Below are 13703 nucleotides of genomic sequence, written 5' to 3'. Positions count from 1 at the left end.
CACTGGTTTTAAATATTCTTCCAGGAAAAGAGAGACATTTACTTGTTCTCTATGCCCTCTTTTCCTCTGGTAGAAGTAGTTGATCTCAAATCAAGTCAAAGCTGATTAACAGAGGAAAACATTTGCATTCAAGCTGTTCACAACTTTCTCTTTCTCCTAATTCCTTCTTAGTTTTTAGTACTTCTTAATCAGAAGGAAAATGTGCCGAAGATCATGCTGGGTTGAATGCTTAGTAATGGAAACCACCCAGGTCAAAGCTGCAGAGGTAGAAGAGGGGAGGGTAGGGCACAAAGATGATTTTTGCTGGGGAACTGGTAGAAAAGGGAAAGAAAGATATGGGAAGGGATCTGCAGGCTGGTGAGAAAGACTGAGTGTCTGAGAAGGCTGGATATGACCTTGAAGGTTTTGTGATAAGAAAACTAAGATTGTAAGAATTGTAAGGATTCCTGGACAGTCACTGGTGGAGAACAAGGCTTCCAGGACAGAGAGACAGAAAAGAGGCATGAGCACTGAGACTGACTAAATAAGGTGAATAAGCTGAGAAGAGGAGGCGCAGACATCAGAAAAGATGTGGACAGCTTCGAAAAGTTGGGGCTAGTCAAATAAACCCTCATCTAAAGTGCAGTTAAGTATCTATGGTACTTTGATTAGCACTACTACTTACGTATACATCTTGAGAGGGTGGGATCTGGCACGAATCCCATTTTGCAGGTGCACCTGTAGCTGCCCATGGTATTCAAGCATTCACCATTAGGGCATATTCCCTGTAAATGACACTCATTGATATCTGTGGGAAAATTGAAAACAATCAGACACTTAAACATGTATTAATACTCTTCTTCCTTCAGAAATTATCTTTTTTAAAATATGTGCAGAATTCTTACAAGTTAACACTCCAACCCCCATACTGACAACATTTGATTTATAACTGTTTAAAACACTGCTGAGAACATAACAGAAAAACAGTTACATTTACAGATCATTCTCAAGGCCTCTGAATTAAAAACCAAATACACTTTGAGTGGCTTATCAACCCCTCTTTTCCTGACTAGATGATTGCTTGTGCAGTCAAACTGAACTCACAAAAACATTCACAGAGACATATTTTAAGCAATACGGTATAATTATACAGGATGGAACACTGCTTGACACATTTAATAAAGTTTTATTAGTAGTTGTGTTTGGTAGTGCCTGAAGGTTCATTGTGCTGGAGGAAGCACAATGCAAAAATACCATCTCTAGCCTAAAGAGCTCACCATCCTAATACCAAGAACACGCTTCAGGAAGCAGGGAGCACATGACGTGGTGTGAGAAGGATTTCTCCCATTGGAAAACAACTTTGTAATAATTAACAACTGCTTTGATAAAATTTGCTGTTATTAGGCTACGCGCATCAGTGTCTGTCTCGGTGTCCCACTGAATTATTCTCCCATGCCTCACGCATTGGGCCTCAGGCCTTTATCACACTTGGGGATGTATCTGTAATTCACTTAATCTTGGAATAGGACCCGTCCGACAGTCACCTGGATACCATTTCTAACTAAGCCAGCTGAACCAGGATTTTATTTCAGAAGACAGTAACCATGTAGCTTGCACTGATAATCAAAACCTTAAAATAATAATAAAAAACCCCCTCCCAACGTATTATTTTCTCTGTCATAAATTGTCATGTCTACTCTTCCAGCACATTGAAATAGACTTATTTTAAAATGTTTATATGCATTATTTCTACATAACACTTTCCCTCTCTATGCCTAGGCTAGGAAAAAATGGCTTGGTAAATAAACAAGCTTCAAGCTGAAGTCAGATATTCCAGCTAGCTCCTCAGTAATCGGATGTTAGTGGTCATTTTATCTAGGAGATGTAATATTTATTACCTTTCCTTCTAGTTTTTATAAAACCTTCACCATTTTATGTGACCTCATTGTATGCTGCTGCCTGGTTCAACACAACCAAAGAATTAAAGAACGTTTATATGTAAAAATATAACATATGTGTTGGAGTTCGCTTTTTGAAATATACAGAAATATCTTTCATGTTCCTACCTTCTTCATTTTTCTCCACAAGTTTGGCTACATGATCCACTACACAGGAGCACACGACTCAAACTCACAGCACAGCAGACCCTAGCGGTTGCCGTGTCACCTGTGATTTTTTCCAAATATTCAGTGCTGAGCTTATCCCTCAACTCTTACAATGCTATATCTAATCTAGGATCTTGACATCACCTTGATCAACTTCACCTCCATGCACTTAGCCACACGCAACAAAGAGTGATAATTTATATCCTAGAACTTTGAATGAAATGTGATGGAAACCACATCAATTACAAAGGATCAGCTCTGTCTCAAAGGAATTTTAGAGTGAAATTCCCAGACTACATGACTTTCTGACCTCAGAGGGAGTGAACTATTTAAAAAGAAGAATGGTGTAAGAGAAGAGCACAAAAACCTGCTGAGATATTCCTCTAGAGCAGTCTACCTTCTGACCCATCCAACCTTTGAGCAAGAAGATGTCCCATATAAGCACAGGAGTCTCTTATTTAAGGATTGCACTAATACACAATACTTAGTAAGCTAGACTTGTTTTGATCCACTCGATGAAAAATTTTTTAGACAGTTTCTTCAGTTGCTTAGTCTGACTAAATTCTTTCTTTGGCCCTGAAATCTCAAAACATGATTGAAGGCAACTACAGAGCATCAACTGATCCCTAAAGGAAGATCATCACTGTTTGAATACCATTATCTTTTGTGACTACTGTGCGGAATGAACTTAACAGCTATCACACTAAAAACATCATTGAAACATCCTTAAAACAGAAGCATATAGATGCTATGAAGTTGTTGGGAGGAAAGGAGTTATTGCTAACCCTCCACTTTATGTTATTGCTAACCCTCCAGAACTTTATGTCACTGCTAAGAACAACAGGCATAGGAACATATCAGACACATTTGGCGATACCAAGAGAATCCAGGTTTGCCTACTAACAGTGAAGGTTTCACAGCATTATTTACTGAAGTGGCAAATTTGTAGGTAGGTAGGATCTTCCTACAATTCATTAATACGCAGTCATCTTTCTTTCCAAATAATTCAACTATTCTGCATGAAACATTCACAAATGCTGTCATTACTGCCTCTGCATTATATCTCTTTCCAGATGAACTGTTCTTGTATGTCTAGTATTTAAAAACCTAACACCCCATTCACATGTACTCTGTTACTGTGATTGAACGTGGGCACTGTTACATTTAACTACTGGCTTACATGTATGCAAATACCAAAGAATGTTCCTTCAAGAGTTCCTGATACGGATATTCCTCTTGCTAAATTTGTCCAGTTTTTAAAGTTAACTTTATCGTGCATGTTCTGATGCCTCAGCCTAACTTAATCGTGCATGTTCTGATGCCTCAGCCTAACTTAATTACAGTGTATTTTTAATGCCTCTTTTCCAACTCGTCTTCTCAATGAGCTCACAGAATTACTGAACCGATGCTCTGTGCTGAATTACATAAGCCTTTCTAGAGATTCAAGGGAAACAAGCCACAAGCTGATTTAAAAAAACCACTCAAAATTTACTATCCACTTTATTTCAGTCTGCTGGAAAAGTCCCCTTACCCGAGATGTTTCCTACCATCTGCCCCCCTGCCCAGCTGTGCAAACTGCACTGGAATCAACTTGTTCAGGCAACTGGAAAAGAAATCTGATTCAAGATTAACAGAGTTTGTTTGGTTTTTTTTTTTTTTAGCCCTCTACTTCTCATACATAGCCATAAAAAAAAATACCTGTTCTGAATTAGTATAACGACGAGAATTCATTTTCTCCATCGTGAAAACCAGAGAAAAAGCTATTTTAAAGTTGTCTGATTAATCTTTTGTTGTGCAAATGATGACGTGCTTCTGGAGTGATTTGATCAAACACCTTCATCTACACAGAGTAAATATTTTAAGGGGCTGTGTAGCAGTACTATAATATACAGATGTAAACAAATCTTTCTAAAACCCAACTAAACATTAATTTTCGGTTTTCAAGGAAAACAGAGTAGTGAAGTTCCATTGGTAAAAAGCTGCTGCGTTAGTGATACAGAAAAAAACCAATAAGGTTAAGCAAGGAGCTCTTCCACACAGCACCTTGCACGGCTCCATAGTAAACTTTCACAGTAGCTGCTGTTATTTATGATTTATAAAGAACTACTAAATAAAGCATTGATTTTGTAATAGCTGGTGCTTGATAACATGAATGACTTGAGCCTTCTCCACGCTAAGAAACTGGTGTAACCCTACTGGCATGAAAGAACTGTTGCCATTCTGCACTGACTTCAGCCTGACTCTTTGCTGTTGTTCTTCAGACTTACACATACCAAATAGATGGAACTGCTCTTTGACACACTCTGCTTCTACATTTGATAGTCCGTTTCCATGAAAGTTTGACAGGAAATAAAAGCTCTACTCTTTACTCTCTGCTTTTACTTTGGATCTGTTGAGATGGCAGTGGAAGCCACATGCCACCTCAGAGGCCCTGTTGGTGATTCCACTCTCATAAGTTCATCCAAATGCACAGAAGCTTTGCCATAACCAGAGTCTTGACAGTGGCACTGCAGTACTGTACAGATGAGCCTACTGCGTCTCCCCTCATCCTACATCCTTTTCTAAGCACATAGCTTGATATAAGGTGACATCAGCCACCTTGCTCTCCTCCAGAACCACCACAGTGCTCCCAGCTTTTAACTACCCAGATGATGTAACCAAACCGCTGCTAATCTATCCCACAATCCCCTGCTAAGGAGAACCACAGATTTTTATATGTCTACTGGGTGTCAGGTCAACCTGCTCTCAGAAAATGCAACATGCTAATGACTCACTGCCACTGAATTTCCTGGAGTAAAAGACAAGCTAAAACAACCATTTCCTAACTGAATACTTGTCTGCTCACGTGAAAAGTGTGACTATGAGCAAAGTAACCTTCAGGACTGAAAAAACCAACCCCTCCAAAACCAAGCAGAGGTGAAGGAGGAAGACAGGAAGAATGTAAGATGGTATTAAACAAATAAGAACTTGCTAACATTGAAATTGTTATAAACATAAGAATTATACATAGTTTTTCCAAGTCCAAAACCAACTGCATCTTCAAAGAGCTTTACATATATTATTTAGTAGACAGAAGAAGGAAATGAATTGATAACTCAGATACGAAAATTTACTTAAGGCTTCTGAGAGTGTTCACAAATAGATTTTACTTGGATTTTGTCCAGGGTAAGGAAACTTCAAGTTTCACATAAGAAATACTCACAAACACAACTGTGTTTTGAAAGCACTTTACCAGAATCTTGTTCCACAAATAGGTAACAGAATCAGATGAAGAACTTACCTCAGTTTTTAACTCAGGACCACAGACACACACATTTGCAAATGCATGGGCTGAATATCACAATACTAAACTAAATTTCATTAAGTCTAAGTGCAGGCAACAGTACAACTACCTATTGTCTTCTAATAACGGTGATCTGGGGAAGGATTGAATAGCCCAGGAGAAATAGAAAAACCAAAACTTTTGAAAAAACAACCTAACTCTTATTTGTTACTTTTCTCAAAACAGATCTCCCTTGCTTAAAGATCCAAAACCCCAGTGGCTTTTCAACATCTCAATCTATATTATGAAGATTGGGCTCTTTTACTCAAGTATTGATTTACTTGTTCAACTCTGTTACATGCACTGTACACTGGGGAATTGTGATGACTGAAAAAGAAACTTATGAATGAAAACTTAAAATGAAGAAAGTTAGATATGGTATTAAATTATTTTTCAAGGTATTTAAGTGACAAAGCATTTTTTACACCTAATGGAAGGTTTCCCTCTGGCTGATGTATAGGTATTTACGTACAGAAGGGTACAATGCAGTAGAACCTCTTTGTCTCTCCACTGTATGAGGCATGGAAGAACTCTGTGATGGAGTGAAGGACAAGCTACAGAAAGTATTATGTTCTGCTTGCATTCTCCAATTCTACAATGGCTTTTAAAGTAAATTAAAACAGTCCTTGGGGCTTCATTAACTCCTGTTCAATACTATTTTGGTTCTCTACAGAAACCTACATGCAATGTTCTCCTACCCTTCCTTAAGCAATCGTATGCCTACCATAACATAGCCTGAGTTATCCTTCCTTCAGGGATAACAAACCATACCAAGTGTAAACATCCAATCCTAGGAAAAATTCCTGTGCCTACTTATAATGAGATCAGTACCTGTCCCTTACTGTTGAAAAGAGTATGCTTTACCTGGTTACTGTGAAACATGCCGAGTGATTTACTGAGTGCATCATAAAGCTAACTGTAACCTCTTTTCCTTTGCTCACTGACTGAAATACTTCATTAGATTCCTCAGCAAGCAAATACGAAAATGCTTCACAGCCTACTGATCTTCTACACATTACAGGTCCAACACAATCTGAAGAGCTTGATGCCTGCTCTAGTCAAGTGAGTTAGTGCAGAAGGACTAGTTGATCAGCAGAGAGCTGTTCTGCTATAGACCAACCTACACAACCTAACGGTTAAAATATCGGCTCTGTTGCATTTCCCTTAGGCAGCCTCCAGCTGGCAGAGAGTTTAGGAAGAGAAGTTTGCTGGATTTTGGCTGTTTTAACCATTAGAACAGCTCTTCAGACCACCCAGACACAGCTGGACTAATGCAGAATTACAGGAAACACTAAGGTGGTGTAAAGATGTCTTCCCTGCCTTCAGCCTTGTAGCTCATTTCAGACACATGGAGGAAGACCGCTTTCAACCCTCTTCAGATAGCGAGTGATGCCCATATTTGGTCACAGACATACTGGAATTTGAAAAATTCCTATAAAATTAAATTCACTCTTTCATCTCCATGCTTAATGCATTGCATTTATCCTCAAAATCATCACAGCTTGAAGCATTTAAACAGATTTAAATTTCTACCAAAATTCTAGAACTGAATATGCATGTTTATTAATATGTTCTGATCAAATCTTCTGATGGTATGTTATTTAAATCTATCAATTTTAAAGAAAAACAGGCTATGAGTTCAAAAAAGTCAGAGGTCACTACAATAATTTGGAACAATACAAATGCAAACAAAAGTAGTCTTTGTTTTTTGAAAGAAATCATTGCTACCATCCATGCAAAGAATGCAGTCATATTTCTTTTCAGGAGCACTGATAACTTTGAAATAATGGTGTCAACCATCAAAACTGGATCAGGGTTTGGTTTTTTTACTATTATTATGTTGAATTAACTAGAAGACAGTAAAAGTTTTCATAAACGAGCCTGAAGAACACTGAAGAAGTGATTTAGTATTAATTAAAATAATGAATCCTCTTTTGAAACAATAGATCTCATTTCTATTTTACACATATGTGATTTTTGATTACATGAATAAATCTGTCTCAAAAGACACTGAAAAATTTAGATTTTCAAAGTTACACTATATGCATAAACATAAGAAAACAACTTATAATTTCACTATTTTTAAGACAACACAAGACACATGACAAGGCATAAAACCAAAATATGTGGTGACGTCCAGCTAGGACAGTCATGTTATCCAGAAGGTTCTTATGAAAAAAGGACCAAGAAAGGGATCTTGTAGAAGTAGAAAGCCTAGTCAGATCACCACAGCCCTGGCTCCTGAAATGTTCAGAATAAACCTGTGGCTAAGAAGTACTGCAGCCCTTCTAATTCCCTCTGTCCCAAGTGCCTGCTGCTGGAGGACAAAAGCAACCTCACCATCAGCAGCCCACAGCTGATTCCAGGCCTAAGCACCATGGAAAGGTAAGTTTCCAAAGGGGAACCTATGCACTTAGTTCCACTTTTCAAAACCTGACTGTCTTTGTTTAAATGTAATAAAATTTTAAAGCAATACAACTGAAGAGAAAATGTTTACGTCCTTTTGATGCAAAGTGAGCAACTTGCCTTTCAATAAGGCCCACTCACACTTAATACACTTCGTTACATTTAAGCAAAACAAGCCTTCTAGATCAGTTATATTCTAATCAGAATCTGTCAAAATACTGGGCAACCTCTTACTTAGAAATGACCTAGCGGTCAGTCATTAAATGTTATTTAGTAAGATCTGCCTTAATGGATGTTTTCACATAGTAAGTGCTTTAATATACACAATATCTGATGTTGCAAATTAAGACTGGAATATATAATTTGTGTCTCATTTGTGAAAATTTGACACATTCTGGTAGGTACGCTAGGCTTCACTGGGAGTGCCATGGGACTTAACGACCTCCAGTGTGGCTCAAAAAGCAGACATAATTTTTTATTCTCTTTATGAAAAATCAATTACAACGGTAACTACTAACACCACTGAAAAACTGTTCCAACTATTTCTGCTATAGTGGTATTCTTAACCACTATTAATATCCTCAGTTCTGAGAAAAATGTAAGTCAGATTTTACTGCCTTCACTAGAGTTGAATCTTTCAATAATAATGTGATTAGTGAGAACAAGAGGTAAAAGAAAGAAACGAGGTCTGGTTGCTAATGCAACTTTGCAATATATATTTTTAAAAATTACAGGAAAAAACAGCTGCTTATTCTAAGAAATGACCCACTGATTTCTGTGAGCTAACAGAGCTGCAGCAGAAGAAATCAATCCAACGCGTTTTGTGCTTCTGCGTGGAATTTACTGGAATGCAAGTTTGCAGAGCCACACTTCTCAGACACATAATCAATGTCCAAACAGCAACCCAGCCCAGTTTCTGGAGATATACTTATTTTTCAGTATGATCATCATAAAAGAACTTCTTTGAAAGAACATTGTTAAGTTAGTAGCTAGGTAACATTGAATAACATTTCTTATGAACTGAAGCTTTTTTCCTACTTAAAAGTAATAACGTACACATAATGCAGAGAAAACAAATTTATTACTGTATTTTAGGGACAAATGTAGGAGGGCAAAATATACCTTCAAAATTTATTTTACATCATGATAAAAGGAAAAAAAGTTTAAAGTCTCCAGAGCACATGATTACAGAATTAGATCCACCAACATACAAGTACCAGTTTCTGCAATTAAATATACATTTAATTTTAAGCATATGAGGACGTTTTAAGAACTACCACGCACAACTTTTTACTTTAGAAAAAAAAACAAGTGTTCAGGTATTTTTCCAGCTCTCCAAGATAAGATTTAAGTGCTCTATTGGCAATATTTTAGCTTCCTGAAAAATTAATCCATCCAGTGTTTTCAACGGCTGCTTTTTCATTCTATTTCAGTTTTCCAAGAAAACCATCAGCAGAAGAAGGAAACAGTAAGTATCAATTCTAAACAGGGAACCAGAAATTAGCATAGCATGTGGATTCCGACAAAAGCTGCAACTCTGATAAGCTGTATTTCAGCTTTAATGACAGCCTTAGGGCATGCATGTGTGTATATGTAATAAAGCATCCCATTGAAAAGATAATTACTGAGGGGGAAGAAAGCTTTCTTGATAGTAATTACACTAAACTGTTCAAATTAGCATACCCACAGATGGCTCTTTGTTGTCCTACACACATGTTACAGAGAAGAATCTTTTATTACATTAGCTCACTCACTTGAAAGTAAAAAATCAGGATCTGGTTCTTAATCACGCTCATATTACATAGGCTTTGTAAATTAAGGAAGCTTTTGACTGCAGAAACAATGTAAACCAAAAGGTTAATTAGGCTTTTAGGCCTGACTTTTCAAAGGCCTACAAGTTGGTCAGTATCTAGGTGAAAACAGCAATCTCTTCCAGCTGCAGGCAGGGATTCAGAAGTACAACCCCATTACTACTTGGTCTGGCAATGCTGGCCCTCTCTGAGGATGGACACAGTATGCACGCTCTTTAGGCAAAGAATAACCTCATTAAAATGTGTACTTGGATACGGACATGCTGTGCCACTCCTTTCTAATGTAAATGTAAGGATTATGACAAGAATACAAATACTCCACTGCCAGCAGCTTTAACAGTTTTATCTTCACAGCTGTTGCTGGTGCTTTGCTCCATGTTTGTGACAGGGACAGCTGTTTCTTTCTTAGCCCTGTCCTCTTCTCTTCTAGAAAAGCACATCTGCTTTCACCTGACCCACTGAGAAGCACATGCTAATAAACGTTTCAGGACTGAAATGCACATTGCCAGTACCTTTCCTGATGATCATTCAAACAGAGGGCAAAATCCTGACCCTCTGAAAGAAAATGGTAATTGTGTTCCTTGTATCAATTGGGCTAAATTTCATCCCGGCTTTGTTTCGTGGGTATTTCTTCTTCCAGTTCCTTCCTTATTTGTATCTCTTATTTGGAGTGTTTTTGTGAGTAAATTACAGAGAAGACATCCAAGATTTGCTAAGGCAGTAAGAGGAACCTGCACAATCACCACCTCTGTCCTCTTTAGAAGTTAAGGGATTGTTCCCATCCTCAATTCATCTCCTCTGGGATAACAGCAGCAATAACAAACCAAAGTATTTAAATCCTCATACTTCTTGCAGTATTAGTCACATAGTACAAATATGTTTCAGGGGAAAAACTACCAAAACCCACTAAAACAAACAATTACTAGCCTACCAGGTATGTATCTATTTCTCCACAGTACCATGGCAGGACTTAGCTGCCTCTTACGTCCTACCCAGAGACACATGGTCCTCCTCTCTCTCAGCCAGTCACTTCTCAGTGAAAACAACTTCCCGGCATACTTCTGGTAACCTTTATAAGCACCAGACCATTTTGAAACTGTCTGTAGCCCCTGATAAGGATAATAGTTTCACTGAAATAAGGTTTGCCAACACCTAGGTTCAACCCCTTAAAACAAACTGAATGTCCTACTTGCTGTTAAATGTCTGCCGACTTCCCGCTGTCTAGGAAACAAATGTGTATACAGTGGGGTTTGCTACAACTACTATCTGGAGATATCAAAAGCTCCTGTCTCTTCTGGATCATGTTCAGAGGGATGCATGACGATATTAATACATCTTCCAGACACTTACTGTGCTCAAAGTTAGAAATCCTCTCTGAAAAACCTTGTAACTAATATGGAATAAGACAATCTATTTCAATATGGATGGAAACATCTTGATGAAATGTATGCACCACCTGCATATTTAATTTGAGGGGTGAAGAGGTGGTCCATCTATGCCTCACATTCGCTTCCTTCACCTTTTCACTTTGCAGTCCTCATCAGTAAGTTGCCATCAACATCTTTCCATCCCTTTTATTTATTAAGAGGACTCTAGAGCCTTTCACTTCAGATCATGGAACAAGCTCTTGAGATGCAATTTTCAGCTCTCCTTCATTTAGCTTTTTACTATTTTAATCCCACTTAATTTTCTCTCACAATCCTCCAAATGCCCCTACCTTGCAAGCTGGTAAACCGCTAGGTAGAGAACTGAGCTGCAGATAGGCTCAGGTGGCTATGCTTTCAGATTGCAGGTCCAGCAGTGGAAGCAGCGGGATGTTTGTGTTTTGTGCTTTACAGACTGTAATTTTTTTTGGTTGGTAAAATAATTTAGTTATGTGGCTTGCTGCTGCACATTGCTTCTCTGACATGCTAACTGAAAATTTTCAGTTAAACAATATTAACTTTACCTCCAAAACACCTACACATATTCTCTAACACCAATTACATCTTCTCCGTCTCTCCATCACCACTACTATTTGTGGGAGATCCCTTTTACCCTTGCAGTGTCAACAAACACTAATAAACCTGACCACAAGTCAGTGTCAGCCTCACTTGAACTCATTCTTCCCTCCCTTCCCAAATCTCTCTCCAGAGAGCAACTGCAGGATTGCTCCTATCTTCTCAGAGCACCTTTATCTTGTTTACTCAAGCCATGCCAAACATGTTGGACTTTTTCCTACCTCCTCATTTGGCACCTCTGTTCAATACTCTGAGATACACAGAAAGAACATGTCTATGGTCGTCTGTTCAGCTTTGTCAGATAGAGACGACGTGGAACAGGAGAATCCAAATGGCCCAAGCCTTTCTGTGTAGCTGCATGATCATGTAGATCCCTGTATGTTTTGGTAACTTGTATGTTTATGCCCTGTATCTCCTGGCTGTAATCTTGAACACAATTTATGCAGTGTCTAACCCCATTCATCCTCACCTATGCTATGTGCACTCTTGAAGTACATGGATCATTGCTTTACACGGCAGCCAGTTGTGTATGGTTTTTTCATTTCCCCTTGCCAATGGCATTATCTGAATTTTTTCAGTACTGTTGTGTCTAACCTCTCAAGTCCAAAGGAATTGTTCTCTGATTACTCTAACTTCCAAGATCACAGAAATTATTCTCGATTGCTAGTTCCATCTGACTTAACTGAGTCAGTCTGAAGGTTCACCGCTTAGCAAAACAACTGACAGTATTTGTACTGAAAAACAAGGTAAATGAATCCTTATGAAGTCATCTTTATACATCATAAAAGAAAACATGACTACACATGGAAGTTTTATAAGTTTATTGCCCTGGAGCAAAAAAACCCCACTCTGAGTTGTCAATAATTGAAGAGAGTTAAAAGTAGCCTCCACACTTTTTTCCAAATACAAATCAATGGACTGCATTCATTCATAGACTATATCAAAGACTCTGTCACAGAAAAGTGGTACTCAAAATAAATGCAATCAATTGTCTGCATTATCATACCTTGACAAAATGTAGAATTGATCCTCTTGTAGCCTTGTGGGCATTCCATCATAGGACTGTATCCATGGTAAGCTGGAGAAAAAAATTACACCAGTTAAATACTGCTGGTTTATATGCGTATTGAGAGACCCTGACAGCCAAGTTGTTACATAACTATAAAATCCAAATCAATGCAAGTTTTTATGTTGTACGGTTAAGCATAAAAGGTCAAGAAAATAAAATTAAAGGTTATACAGGTAACCTTAATTCCATCTCTTTGCACATGTATACCACTTGAGTCTTCCGTTATCCAGTCAAATTCATATTTTTTCCAAAAAAGAAATCTTTGAAATCAGGACATCATCTTTCATCCTAGTTGTTCTCAAATATTAAAATAATTACTTTCCCAAACCAGCTACAAATATCACGTTGGGAAAAGATTAAGTTGAAGATTCATAACAGAAACTTAATAGTTCTAAAATTGAAAGCAGCTTTAGAAAGCAGAGGATCTTCAATCTTAAGCAAAACTGTTAGGTTCCATTTGTCCTGCACGCTCAATTAAAAAATATTTCAAATACAGAGGAAATAGATGCAAATAAACTTCTAAAACAAGAAAAAAAAAGAATAAAAAGGTTCATTTGAGATTTAACTAACAAAGCTGCTAAATTTTAGAAGACTGTCACTTACTGGCTGATCAGCGTAAACTGTCAAGAGCATAACAACAGTGCAAAATACATACAGTACTCAATTTTGCCAAAATAGAAAGTGTCCAGTTAACTAGTTTTTTATTTCTTTTTCTTGTCTCTCTCCTCCACTTAAAGTTGCCTTCAAGTCTACAGAAAACTGTTTATTGCTGTTATAGCAGCTTAAGAATCATTAATGAAAGTGGTAACTTTGCATGCTTATGCACTAAAAGCTAACATCCTGGCAAAACAGAGGATTTTATTAAATATATAGGACCGAACTTTTGCCACTATGATCACACAAATGCCTTTTATAACTGTCAAGAGAGTTTTTCAGAATTTGAATGCTACAACGGATACCTTACATTTGGTCAGATCTTTTTTTTTTTTCCTTTAAAAATGTTCTAAATGT

The 13703-nt window shown here is 37.6% G+C and overlaps 1 protein-coding gene across 5 annotated transcripts in view; it reads right to left on the bottom strand.

Moving 5' to 3' along the window:
• Window positions 1-13703, bottom strand: part of LTBP1 (latent transforming growth factor beta binding protein 1) — a 101580-nt gene that overhangs the window by 67765 nt on the left and 20112 nt on the right. For all 5 annotated transcript variants that reach the window (XM_010146071.1, XM_010146072.1, XM_010146073.1 and 2 more), the window contains exons 4-5: window positions 12630-12701; window positions 665-787 (exon numbers count right to left, since the gene is read on the bottom strand). In XM_010146071.1, coding sequence (XP_010144373.1) covers window positions 665-787; window positions 12630-12701 — 195 coding nt within the window. The remainder of the gene's footprint in view (window positions 1-664; window positions 788-12629; window positions 12702-13703) is intronic.

The sequence above is a fragment of the Buceros rhinoceros genome, unplaced genomic scaffold (genome assembly GCF_000710305.1).
Source record: "Buceros rhinoceros silvestris isolate BGI_N320 unplaced genomic scaffold, ASM71030v1 scaffold3602, whole genome shotgun sequence".
NCBI classification, from domain to species: Eukaryota; Metazoa; Chordata; class Aves; order Bucerotiformes; family Bucerotidae; genus Buceros; species Buceros rhinoceros.
The sequence above is the reverse complement of the archived record's forward strand: the minus strand, read 5'-3'. Positions and strand labels throughout refer to the sequence as shown.